Below are 13,929 nucleotides of genomic sequence, written 5' to 3'. Positions count from 1 at the left end.
ATATATATATATATATATATATATATATATATATGCGCACCTTAAAGAATTTCATTTTCACTGTAAATGCATATCGTTCCAAATATTGGTTATCAGTTTTATTAACTACTAATAATCGGTATCGATATCGGCCTTGGAAAACCAGTATCGGTAAACAACATGTTATTGTGTGCAGGTGTAAAAAAAAAGAAAAGAATGAATGTACAAAGTGGTGTTAACCTCTCTCTCCCCTCTGTGTCCAATCCAGAACATGTTCGGAGACAAGCCTCCGATCCCAGAGTACAAGGTAGCAGCCATCCAGAAATCTCGCTTCATCTTGCTCCACTATGGAACCTTCAAGGCCGGCTGGGATTGGTTAATTCTGCTGGCGACGTTCTACGTGGCCGTCACCGTGCCCTATAACGTGTGTTTCACCGTGGTGGGGGGGTGGGATGAAGGAAGCAACACTGCCCCGCGGAGCCCGCCCAGCGTCAGCGACATCCTCGTAGAGATCCTGTTTATTTTGGGTGAGAGAACGTACTGCTGTGTTTGGTAACAACATTCACTCCGCGAGGTAGTCTTTCCCCTAACATGTCCGCCACAACCATGGACACATCTTTCCTACATAGGAGCAAGATTCTGTGATGCTTTCGTCTCTTTTTTTGCTTTTGTGTCTCTTTGTAATTGTGTTGCATCTTGTAATTGTGTTGTGTATCTTTGTCTTTGTTGTGTGTCTCATTGTCTTTGTTTTGTGTCTCATTGTCTTTGTTTTGTGTCTTACTGTCTTTTTGTGTCTCATTGTCTTTGTTTTGTGTCTCATTGTCTTTGTTTTGTCTCTTTGTCTTTGTTTTGTGTCTTGTCTTTTTGTGTTTTATTGTCTTTTTGTGTTTTATTGTCTTTTGTGTTTTATTGTCTTTTTGTGTCTTATTGTCTTTTTGTGTTTTATTGTCTTTTTGTGTTTTATTGTTTTTTTGTGTCTCATTGTCTTTGTTTTATGTCTCATCGTCTTTGTTTTGTGTCTCATTGTCTTTGTTTTGTGTCTTATTGTCTTTTTGTGTTTTATTGTCTTTTTGTGTCTCATTGTCTTTGTTTTGTGTCTCATTGTCTTTGTTTTGTGTCTTATTGTCTTTTTGTGTTTTATTGTCTTTTTGTGTCTCATTGTCTTTGTTTTATGTCTTATCGTCTTTGTTTTGTGTCTCATTGTCTTTGTTTTGTGTCTCTTTGTAGTAGTTTGTATCTCTCTGTCTTTAGATTTGTGTCTCTTTGTGTTTGTTTTAAGTCTTTGTTGTATTTTTGTGTCTTTTTGTGGTCATTTGCATCTCTTCGTGGTCATTTTGTGTCTCTTCGTGATCGTTTTGTGTCTCTTTGTGGTCGCTTTGTCTTTCTTTATACTTATTTTGTGTCTCTTTGTAGTCATTTTATGTTTCTCTGTGGTTGTGTTGCATCTCTCTATGATCGTTTGTGTTTCTTTGTGATTGTTTTGTGTCTCTTTGTAGGCATTTTGTCTCTTTGTTGTTGTTTTGCCCCTTTTTTAGTTATTTTGTGTCTGTTTGTGGTCAGTATTCGGATAGTTTAAGTGTAGCGCCAAATTATTTTCTTTCACAAATCATGACTAACATATTCATAGAGGGCACACACCTGAGCGCCGCTGACGTTAACACTACTTGTTTGATAAGTGCTGTCTTTTATCAAACACCATAGTTAGCTTCAGTAATTAACAGGACTTAATGATTGTGAAGATTGGCTATTTGTTCATCGATGTATTAACCGCCCCTGATGGGAAGTCAATAAAACAGCCTGTCTCTAAGAGGCTCATCAGTCATGATAAAAGTTTAGTTTAAGTTTTTAATGATGCACACACAGCAGTCGAAGGATATGAGCCATTCACAATAGACCATTACGTCTCATTGCTAACTCATTTCCCAGAAAACAACAGGCCTCTTTGTCCCCACTGTTGTCCATCTATCTGTAGGAGAGTGTATGAGTGCTCTTCAAAGGACAATTTGCCATAATGGAAAATAGTGGACACCCTCCATCAACATTCTGCAATGAAATTATACGAGCCACCCGCAGTTAAAGGATATCCTGTTTGTTAGAACTAATGGGCCAGCCTCTTTATCAATACACTCGCTCAGAGAACTATTCATGATTTGTTCATTTCTGTTCATACGCTGCTTTTCATGAATTAACTACATTCTAAAAAACTAAGACCTAACCTAAAAGCCATGCTGGTGGTTTGTCATGTTTTTGCCATTGCATTTACTGCATCTTACATCGCTGCTTTCCGACCAACTTTGGTTTCCATTAATGCCAAGATAATGATGTATGAGACTTTTATTTAATCCAAATGGGAGCAATCAAGGAGGAAGAGTTATGGTTTATTTGTCGAAGAAAAACTTTGCATTTATGAGCAATGTGGTGAGAAAACCAGTCCTAGAAGACTATCAGTGAAGAATAGTTCATGTTCAAAGCTTGGTTGTTTCTTAAATTTTACATGGATGCAGCTACTTTTTAACTTTTATGTATTATAAGTCAGTGTCTTTAAATGCACCAACTGTAAGAGTTTTTAACGGCCCCTGCTTATAGGTCATTTACAGCTTCTTAAAAAAAAAAAAGAATAGAAGAGGAAAAAATCTTCTTCTTGTGTGTGCAAAAAGGCAGAATTATGACTTTGGTTTTCATGTGTAAAGATGTTATTAAAGTAAGTAAATGAAGTAAGTAAAGTTTATTTCTAGAGCACATTTAAACAGCTTAAGTTGACCAAAGTGCTGTACAAAGAAGCACCAAGGTGCTGATAAAAGCATTGAAATGTTCAAATAAAAAAGTAGAAACAAAACACATACAGAAAACCATCCCAACAACAACAAGTAGCAATTTAAAAATACATAATTATAGACATGACAGAATGAGCAATTAGTGTGTTAAAAAGGCCAGAGAGTAAAAATGTGTCTTTAGCCTAGATTTAAATACAGAAATAGAGGGAGCACATCTCATATCTAAAGGCAGCTGGTTCCACAATCACGGAGCAGCAGCAGCAAAGACTCTGTCACCTTTTAGTTTAAAGCTATAGTGCGTAGTTTCTGTCTCCCCCATGAAGAATTCTAAGTAATGACAACAAAACTGTCGGCTCGTCCACATGACGCAAGCCTTCCGTGATCGCGCACCACCCCCTCCCCTCCTCCGCGCAGTTGCTAGTAGCCAAGGAGGACACGGAGGATTAAAAAAACATGATGGACTCTTCAGAAGAGGTCATTATCTTCACTTGAGTTTCTGCGCGGGAAAGTCACCGGACGCCACAATCTTCTGAACATAGTCATACTGAGAAATACAGAGAGAGTTGTGTGGAGCTGATAGTCTGAATTAGCTTTGTAGTAACTCATTTGGCAGCGGCTTGAATGTAACGGACGTTCAATAATATCAAAAAGTTACGCACTAAAGCTTTAAGTCGAGATCGGGGGACATAGAGGAGAGATTTGTCCTCAGATCTAAGAGTGCCTTTGAATGCGTTTTAGTCGCCTTTTTTGATTTTTTGTTCCAAAGTTTTTGGAGCTTTTCCGACATTTATCACCTTTTGACGTTTTGTAGCTTTTCCATTAAGTTTTTCGAGTTTTTTGTTGTTTTTTCAAGGTTTGTTTCGACAATATTTTTTGTGGATGCTTTTTTAATACACAATCTCTTTGCCTGGACATACTGGATGTGACTTCGCACTTTTGAGCCTCTGCATTCTTTTTGTTTTAAAGTCAACCTGCTAAAACATGCTGAACTTCTAGTATGGCCCCTTTAAGTTTACAAGTAAATGTTAGTACTAATACAGTCTGTCAGTTTATATTTGGTAATGTCAGTTTATGTATTGCCGGCATCTCCTTTATGTGTTGTCATTTAACATGTGAATCACCATGTTTTCCTAATCATCATGTAACTGTAGTTTGCCGATGACGCCTGTGTTTTTCCTCTTGGTACTTCCTGCCGTCAGCTTCTGCTGTTGTTGTCGTCCTCTGCAGACATTCTGCTGAACTTCCGAACTACTTTTGTGAGCACGTCAGGTCAGGTGGTGTACGACGCCCGCTCCATCTGCGTCCACTACGTCACCACATGGCTCTTTGTCGATCTCATCGCCGCGCTGCCCTTTGACCTGCTCTACGCTTTCAACGTCAGCGTGGTGAGTCTCCTCTCTGTGTTTACATTATTAAAATTTATATCCATCCATCCATCTTCTTCCGCTTATCCGGTAACGGGTCGCGGGGGTAGCAGCTCCAGCAGGGGACCCCAAACTTCCCTTTCCCGAGCCACATTAACCAGCTCCGACTGGGGGATCCCGAGGCGTTCCCAGGCCAGGTTGGAGATATAATCCCTCCACCTAGTCCTGGGTCTTCCCCGAGGCCTCCTCCCAGCTGGACGTGCCTGGAACACCTCCCTAGGGAGGCGCCCAGGGGGCATCCTTACCAGATGCCCGAACCACCTCAACTGGCTCCTTTCGACGCGAAGGAGCAGCGGCTCTACTCCAAGCTCCTCACGGATGACTGAGCTTCTCACCCTATCTCTAAGGGAGACGCCAGCCACCCTCCTGAGGAAACCCATTTCGGCCGCTTGTAAAATTTATATTTTATATCTTATTTTCTTTTGTTGTAAGATATATTTGTTCTCCTTCTTTGTATTTGTGAGCTACCTAGATGTTAGTTATGTAATGTAATTTAATGTAATTTTGTTTTCTAGATGTTTGTTTTCTTGGGTTTTCCGGGTTGTTTACTTGTTTTTGTTTTTTTATACTTAGATATTATGTTCATTTTATTTTCCTGTATGTGTCATGAAATATTTTAATATTGTCTGATTTAAAGTTGTTTTGGACCCTGTTAAGTAAAAACTACGTTCACATACGTGAAGAAGGTTCGGGAGACCTTGATGATTTACACAGGAGCATTTAATGAACACTCAATAGAGGAGACAATTAAGCAGGCAGTACAGTTTAACCACCATGTGTTATTGTGCAGTTCCGTCCCAACTCTCTGAAGTTCCTGTCCTCCTGAAGTATTTAAACCATACCTGTCAAGTTTTGGATTTGAAAATAAGGGAAATTTTCCGGCGCCCACCGCAAGCAGTCCCACCACCCCAACCAAGCTCCAGTATCCCTTACATTTTGAGGGTTTGGGTTTTTTGGCAGGAGTGCCTTCCGTCTCTGTCATAGCGTCCATCATCCGTCTCTGTTTTTTTTTTCTTTTTTTTCCCGCGTTGTCACTCATCATCTGACCTCACACACTAACCTCGCAACCACCTATAGTACCTGTAGTAGGCTACTGCAGGTGGCAGTTATCGCGAGGCTAGTGACAGAGCTCAGATTGGGAATGTTTTTTTTTACTCCGCCCGGGCCCGGGGTATTATTATTTTTTAATAACGCAGGTTAAAATACGGGAGATTTACGGGAAAATACTAATACGGGAGGACGGCGGGAAAGAAGGGTAAAATACGGGACTTTCCCGGCCAAAATGCTTATATAGATATAGATACTTGACAGGTATGATTTAAACTCATGCTGGAGGTGTAACGTTTAGCTTAGTCTCGCTTTGCCAGACCCTCCTTCCAAAGCGCACTGAAGGAGGGTCTGGCTACTCCACAGAGCATTCGGGGATGGGAAGGAAAACGTGCTCTGGTTTATTGGCATTTCTTTAAACCAATCACAATCGTCTTGGGCGGTGCTAAGCTCCGCATGGAGCAGCTGCAATATAGTCGTGCGAGAGAAAACTCAGATTGGACAGATAGTCTAGCTAGCTGTCTGGATTTACCCTGCAGAGATCTGAGGAGCAGTTAACCATAGTCCTCATAAATCCACCAAATGGAGTTTAAAGTTCCAACACAAAGAAAGCGGCAGGAAATGGAAAATACATGCATCCGGCGGAATTTCCTGCAGCACCGGAGCAATCCCGGAAGTGTAATATCAAGGATATGGACTACCTGACCCTTTAAGGTAAACAAAGATATTGCAGGCGCCTAAACACAGATGCTAAAGCATAGTTCAGCCTATCCATCTCTCTCTCTCTCTCTGGAAGTATCAGATGCTAAAGCCTAGTTCAGCCTATCTCTCTCTCTGGAAGTATGCTAAAGTGTGCCAGGCCCTCTGACCTCCAAAAGTAGATAGTCCTGAAAAAAAACATTCCCTTATCATGCAGCTGCCTAGATTCCCTGAATCTGTAGAGACATACATATTTACACATGAACAGGTTTGGTTAGAAGAGACTGGATGAATCTTCTCGTCCCCTGACCTGTGACCAATGAATGACCTGATGTTGTCTAAGTCTTCCCTTTGTCTCATCATACCACACCTTGGTGTTTCCGGAAATTCCCCCACAGACCCCAGGAAGACTAGCTGGTCGTCTAGGCTTCAGCTAATGGGAATCCTTATAATAAACTAAAGATGTATCGATACCAGTATCGCAAAAGCCTCCGATACTGCTAAAGTGCTAGTATCTGTATTGGAAAATACTGGAGTTTATGCACCAATCCGGTACCACGTAATATAGCCCAGAAGAAAATCTTCTGGGCATAAGTTTATTTATGTTCTTTTTCCATACTGACTGACTTCCAAACTAGATAATAAAAGAAAGTTCTATGGCATTCTTTTTTTTTTTGTCTTTGTTCATGTTTCACAAAGAGTCTAACCCGAGCCAGACCGAACAACAATGATAGAAATCATATCACATGCATACAGGTATACAGTTGTTAAAACATAATAAAATATATGACACACTGGTATCAGACTGGTACACGGTATCAGCCAATACGCAAGTTCAGGTATTGGAATCTGTATCAGGAAGCAAAATATGGTATGGGACCATCTCTCTAATAAAATAGACTAAACTAATTCACCTTTTGTTTTCTAGGGAAGGAAAACACTTGAATGTGAACACCAGAGATGGGGACTCGAGTCTGAGACTCGGACTCGAGTCACACTTAAGTGACACAAACAGCTGACTTCAGACTTGACTTGCGACTCGACCCAAAAGACTTCAGACTTGACTCGGACCCGAGCTTCGAGACTCGTTAAAAGCCTGTTTTCATGCAATTATTGCTTTTTAAATCTAAATTCATTCATGTATTTCTATTTTCTTTAATTGCCGCATATACAGTACGTCTGGGAAACGTATGACGAGCTGCATGTCCCCTGTCCCCCTGTATGACCCAATGTAAGTTCTGGATGTAACAAAATTAAGCATACGTGATATTTTTCCCATCACAAGTTCACATGCACTCTTGGCTGCAGTGCCCACATTTTATTTCAGAAAAAAAATAACGTTTAGTATTACTTTAGCTATTTCCCCCACAGAACATTACACATATGTCAGTTTTATGCAGATTTAATTAGTGGCAAGCAAAATAATTTCCCATACCAAAATGTTGAAAAATACAGTTATGAAATTGAAACAGAGTTCTTTATTTGGGTTTCTTCAGATTGCATTGCAGTAGACCCCATAAAGTTCTCCTCCTACTGATTGTGATACTGTACTGTATGGATGGTAGCTACAGGACATGCTTTGAATTCATAAGATTTAACAATACAGTGTTGGGGACAGATCAGATGGCCAGAGACTTGAGACTTGACTTGGACTCGTAGCAAAAGACTTGATACTTGACGTGGACTCGAGCTCAAAGACTTGAGACTCGACTTGGACTTCCAAAAAATGACTTGTGAACATCTCTGGTGGACACACACACACTCTGCACACTCTCCGGCATTCATTATTATCCACACTAACACACTGAGGGCAACCAGCCAAGTTAGGGGGAAGAGAAAATGAATGAGTAATGTTTTTGGCTCCCTTGTGAATATATCAGATTATCATTTCACCAAAGTGACGCTCATCAGACAAACAAATGGCACCGAGCCAATCTGGTGTCAGTGCACACACTGCAGGTCTCATTTAATGTGTGTTTCTACGCTCAGAATCCGTAAAGATGATTCAAACTGTGGGCTCAATTGCTACACATGCATGCAAAATGAGTATTCTGTTTTAAATTTTTATTTGGAGTCGAGAAATGTTTCATTTTATATGAGAACAAATTAAATATTCATGTTTTGAATAAAACGGTCGACTACACCAACAAATTAATAATAGCACATGAGGAAAGAAATGAAATAAAGAATACTCAGCAATTTAGATCCTCAAGTGTCAAAATGATCGCCCTTTTGCAGAATGGTTCCATTATATTTAAGGCAACACACCACAGGTGACTAGGGTAAAAGCTTTTAACTAATAGATATCTCCATGAAACTTTCCCAGTTCATTTCTTACTTAAACAAAAAGTGTTGTAATATTACTCTAAATTTGGGGCACCAAATTATTGTTTGATATTTATTTAAACTTTTTTTGTTGTTGTTGTTTTCAAAAAATGAAAATATGTCTGAAAAATATACAGTACATTAACACGAACCTAACATTATCAGCAAAGATCCCTATTCGTAAAAAAGAGTTGCTCATATTATGCTCATTTTCAGGTTCATAATTGTATTTAGAGGTTGTACCAGGATAGGTTTACATGGTTTACTTTTCAAAAAACACCATATATTTGTCTGCAGCTCCTCTTTTCACCCTGTGTGTTGAGCTCTCTGTTTTAGCTACAGAGTGAGACATCTCACTTCTGTTCTATCTTTGTTGGGAGTCGCACATGCTCAGTAGCTAGGTAAGGACTACTAGCCAGTCAGAAGCAGAGTATGAGGGCATGCCCTGACAGTACCTAGGTAAGGACTACTAGCCAGTCAGAAGCAGAGTATGAGGGCGTGCCCTGACAGTACCTAGGTAAGGACTACTAACCAGTCAGAAGCAGAGTATGAGGGCGTGCCCTGACAGTAGCTAGGTAAGGACTACTAGCCAGTCAGAAGCAGAGTATGAGGGCGTGCCATGCTAGCAGCTAGGCGAGCATTATAACGTGTGTTCCAAAGTGACCACGTTTGTCTCTGAAGTAAAGGCTGGACTACAATAGAGCTGTTTGGAGCAGTTTGTGAACAGTGTTTTCTGTTGGAGATGGTAAGTCCCTTTGGGGTGGACTTTGGGCTTTTTCACTTTGTAAACGTACACAGAAAAGATATATAACACAATAAAGGAAATGGAAAAAGCCAAAAAGCATAATATGAGCACTTTAATGATACGCTAAGTAAGGTAGCCACTATGGTAGCCGTCCACAGATACAGTTAAGCCTAACAACTCCACATGTATGTTTAACATTACAACATGCTGTATAAATAATATATGAATATTGCTCCATCCGTTTTCATCCTTCCGGCCAAGTGTAATATGCAACTACATTTTTATACAATGTACAAATATAGTAGGGGGGTCCGTGCACTGTATTTCTTTCAGCTGAGGGGTCCTTGGCTTGATAACGTTGAAGACCCCTGTACTAGTAGGTGCAGCAGGCCCCTTCTGACTCCATTGAATTGGAGTGATAACATTCAAAATAGATGTTTTTGCTAGTTTTTAAGAATAAAATGTTGTATAAATCAGGCTATGAATAATATATATACAAACCCCTCAGTAGAAACCTTCAGAATATATTTAGAAATGAAACTGGAAAGTTTGGTGCATGTGGCCTAAGTGCTGCTGAAGTGAAGATTTCTGGCTGAGAACAAAACTATTTTGGAGAAAACTGCCTTAAAAGATATGTATTGTCAAATGACACGCCTCTTTATGGGAAACCACGATTTACAGACATAATATCTAATCGAATCCTCAGCATCCTATCTATACCTATATAAATCTTCATACCCAAATAGACAGAGTAGTAAAATAAACACCTTAATGTGTATTTTGTGATTGTTTTTTTCCCCACTATTCTGATAGAATGGAAGCAAAATAGCCAGTGCATAAAAATAAGTTTTTACCTGTCATGAAGGCTGAGACTGTGTGTGTGAACCGATGTGGTATGTATCTATCTGTGCAGTACTTTGGAGTCCACCTGTTGAAGACGGTCCGGCTGCTCCGGTTGCTGCGGCTGCTGCAGAAGCTGGAGCGATACTCCCAGTACAGCGCCGTGGTTCTCACTCTGCTGATGTCCATGTTCGCCCTTCTGGCCCATTGGATGGCCTGCGTCTGGTACTTCATCGGGCGCAAGGAGATTGAAAGTCCCGGCTCCTGGGATATCGGTCAGTGCACTCTTTTACTCAAGACTGTAAGCTACTTAAGAAATGTTATAGATACTTAAATCTTTAGTGGGTAACTTTTTTATATTAATGAACGTCCGTTACTAAAAAAAATACATCAAAAAAGCGTTTAAAAAAAAGAGGTCAAAAAGCGTCAAAAATGTTAACAAAAATGTCAAAAAAATAAATAAAAAAAGGTTGAAAGCATCAAAAGTGTAATTTTGTTTTGAAAAAAAAGTCAAAAGCATCAAACACCAACTAATTTCTTGATTGGCCAACAGCACATTCAAATCAAATGATTATGATATGATGGGTTGTTATACTTACTTGCCCGAAGTGGCATTTAACTTGCCCCAGGCCATCGTGCAACCCTTATTGTTGAACCCTGTTGTGGTATTGCCACTTTTTATGGGTGGCATGTTGTGGTTAGCCCCGTCACCTCACAGTTGTAGGTTTTAACCCATCCGTGGAGTTTGCATGTTCTCTCTGTGCCTGCATGGATTCTCTCCGATTTCCTCACAAAGAGCTAAAAACGTGGTGGTTAGATTAATAAAGGACATAAATACTTCTTCTACACGGACATACAGTACCAACCCCAATCAGTGAAGCTCTTAATGACGTTCACTGGTTGCCATGTTGTCAAGGCCAAAATAAAATAATAAATGTAAATGTAGTGTCTGTGGGGTGGAAGTGGTGGACAAAACCTCTCTGAAGCGGTTTTATGGTCCATTTTCTCAGGGGTGAGAGCTTTTAGTGTACGAGTATTATTTAATTGTCATTGTGCTCAGACTGTAAATATCCTGCCAGTGCCAAAGACCAGAATTTCATTTGGGTAAATTGAGCAAATCTAAGATTGGGTTCTCCATCACTCTTCTCAATTATATTGTAGGCTTTGTCTTCCCAAGGTCAAATTAAATTAGATCCTGTCTAAATGTAGCCCCTCTTTGTGGTTTAGTACGATGAGATGGGCAGATTCTTCCAGAAATTTTCACTTTATACAAATAACCGGCCAAATCTAAACTTCATTATCAGTATTTCACACCCAAGCAGTAAAAAGGAAAGCCAATCACATCACAAAAGATCCAACTCACCCCCCTGGATAATTCGTTCCAGTTACTGCCATTAGGCCGCCGCTATAAAGTCCCTCTAGCCAAGAAATACACTCCCAAACACTCCTTTATTCCCACTGCCATAAACATCTTTAAAAAAAGTAATGACCCACACACCCACACAAACACTGTCACTTTTCACACATACATTGTATTATTTTTATCCTGTGTGAACTATTTGTATAAGCTATCGTATGTTGACTGTCCGACTTTTGTTTTTGCACTCTATGTTGAGGCCACGTTTAGGACAATTTTCTGTCATGACAGACAATAAAGTTTTCTGAATCTGAATCTTTCACCGACCTCTTGCTTGAAAGACAGAACTAAGATGACACTTACACACCTCGTCACAATGATGTCAGTCATTTTGTATCCACAACAAAAGGCGCAGAGGCACTTATGCAGAAGGACGGCCCCCACGTGTCTCCATTTTCAGCACGACCGATGCTTTTAATAACACGCAGCTTTGTTGATATTCCACAAGCGTCTTTCGGTGGAGAATCTCAAATCCTGCGGGTGACATGAAACTCTGGCATACAATCTGATAAACTTGTAAACACGCACAAACAGACAGTTTCCAAGGGAGCTAACCTGAATCCTTCCGACTGTAACTGGAGCAAAGATCAACACGAATATATATATATATAATATAAAATAATAAACTGCAAATGAGCGTGTTTTCTAATGTATACTCCTCTGGCTATTCTCCCTCGTTTTCTCTCACTCGCTGTCTCTCTCTCTCCCTCTCTCCCTCTCTCTCATTGATTTATACCGGCCTACCTATCATTGTCCTTTCAGCAAACCACATAACGACAGACAGTAACAGTGAAGTCAATTCATGTCAGCGGTCCCTCGCTTCACGATTCCAACAGACTCCAAGGGACAACAAAGACCAGTTTGCAGTCTGACCTTTCTGTGACACCAACTGTGATTCACAGTTAAGGTCTGATTTCGGCTCTGATTTCGCCGTTTGTCCGTCGCTCAGTCAATTGGCTAGTACTTGGGAGAGGTTCAGTTCTGTCTGCAGGCCTATCAATAATTCATGGGCAGAGGAGCCATGGGGGCTGTAGTCACCACACACACACACACACACGCACACACACACAAGCCATGGTCTACTGAGCTGGACAGATAAAGAGGATAAAGAAATGGACATAACATAGACATTTTACATGTTGTCATAAAGGTGGAACCTTTAGGTTTGGCACTTATCTTCCAAGTTGCTAAAGTTGTAGTCAAATCCAAGCAAAAATTTTGCCCATGGTACGCTAAGTGTCTATTCTGTGTGTGTGTGTGAGCTGAAAATAAATCCGGTGCATAGAACAGGATAAAGGCCATGGGTGTATAAAGAGAAAGGCAGCGGGAGCGAGAGGGACCGTAAAAAAGAAAAAGTAGCGCTGACGGGAGAGGTGTAAAGTTAAAATATCAACAATCTTTCTCCAGAATTGCAAACTCCACCTTTTAATAGCCAGACAATCCAAATTTCAACAACAGCTTTAGTGGGCCTTAGAGAGGCAAGCAGGCACCAACTACCACAGCTTTCATTCAAGCAAATGTACAGTACACTTCATTAATATTTAATATCTTCATTTTGAAAACCACCACAAGGGCACACAATCAGGAAAAATAACAACATTCACCACCCCTTAGAGGAACTGCATCTGGTTGTATTATATAGTTGTATTGTCAACAAACCCCATAAAAAGACCAAAACTTTCCAGCTTCCCTCCCCGTTGACAGTCGGCCCCCAAGCCCACTGGTTCCTACTGAAGATGTAAATCTTTAAAAATGGCTCACAAATATAAGTTATTTTGACTTCTCTAAGAGGAGTTCAGCACCACGGACAGCTCCAGTCAACTCTGCAAGACAGGGAGGAGAAATCAGCACCTTGGACAGAGGCAGAGAGGCTCCACTGAAACACGAACAGTTTCCACCAGAGACGAGGAATCAATGATACTGTTTGTGCTACTGTCCACAAAACACTTTTCAAAGTTACAAAGTGCTTTACAAAGACATAAAACTGGAGAAAATGACCAGATAAGTAATCAATAAACATAGAATGAATACAGTAGTAATGACATGCAAGGTAAGAATTACTAAAACACAAAAAAAAATACGCCAAACAGATGAAAAACCGATTCAAAAGAAAGCAATTCTGAAAAAGGGCATTTGGAAGAGAGATTTTAAGAAGAATCTCCTCCAACAGGTTGTGAGTCCAAAGGCTCAGTCTCCTCTGGTATTTAGCTTTAAACCAGGGAGTTACTAACAGATCTCAGGCTGCATTCAGGCTCATAAGGGGCCAAACTTGATTTAGAGGTAATAATTGAAATTTAAAAATCAATTCTAAAACATACAGTACAGGAAACTAGTGTACAGTTGCTAAAACATGTGTTATGTGGACACTTCTGCAGCATTTTGAACTAGTTGAAGTTTGAAGAGGCTGTATTGAATAAGACAGGAATACAGAGAGCAATTCTGGGCCCTGTAGAAAGGAATTTTCTATGGGCAGGGGCCCCCGCATCCACAGCTATTCATTCTAGCATCTTTTTGGGCCCTCCTCACAGGGCCCTGGGTACTCAGTCCCCTTTCCACCCCCAGTCTGACACCCCTGTCAGCGAGTTACAGTAGTCTAAGTGGGATGTAATAAAAGTGTGGATGACTTCTAGTGTTGTAGATTTTCTTAGGCCGATTTGTCCAATCAAAGAATCTTAAGGG

At 40.3% G+C, this 13,929-nt stretch overlaps 1 protein-coding gene across 1 annotated transcript in view; it reads left to right on the top strand.

The window, feature by feature from the left end:
* Positions 1-13,929, top strand: part of kcnh3 (potassium voltage-gated channel, subfamily H (eag-related), member 3) — a 183,477-nt gene that overhangs the window by 133,978 nt on the left and 35,570 nt on the right. Inside the window, exons 5-7 of the mRNA XM_031300665.2 lie at positions 248-506; positions 3,981-4,138; positions 9,907-10,108. Of these exons, the coding sequence (XP_031156525.2) occupies positions 248-506; positions 3,981-4,138; positions 9,907-10,108 (619 nt within the window). The remainder of the gene's footprint in view (positions 1-247; positions 507-3,980; positions 4,139-9,906; positions 10,109-13,929) is intronic.

This window comes from Sander lucioperca, chromosome 8, assembly GCF_008315115.2.
Source record: "Sander lucioperca isolate FBNREF2018 chromosome 8, SLUC_FBN_1.2, whole genome shotgun sequence".
Lineage (NCBI taxonomy): Eukaryota > Metazoa > Chordata > Actinopteri > Perciformes > Percidae > Sander > Sander lucioperca.
This window is presented reverse-complemented; position numbering and strand designations above follow the sequence as displayed.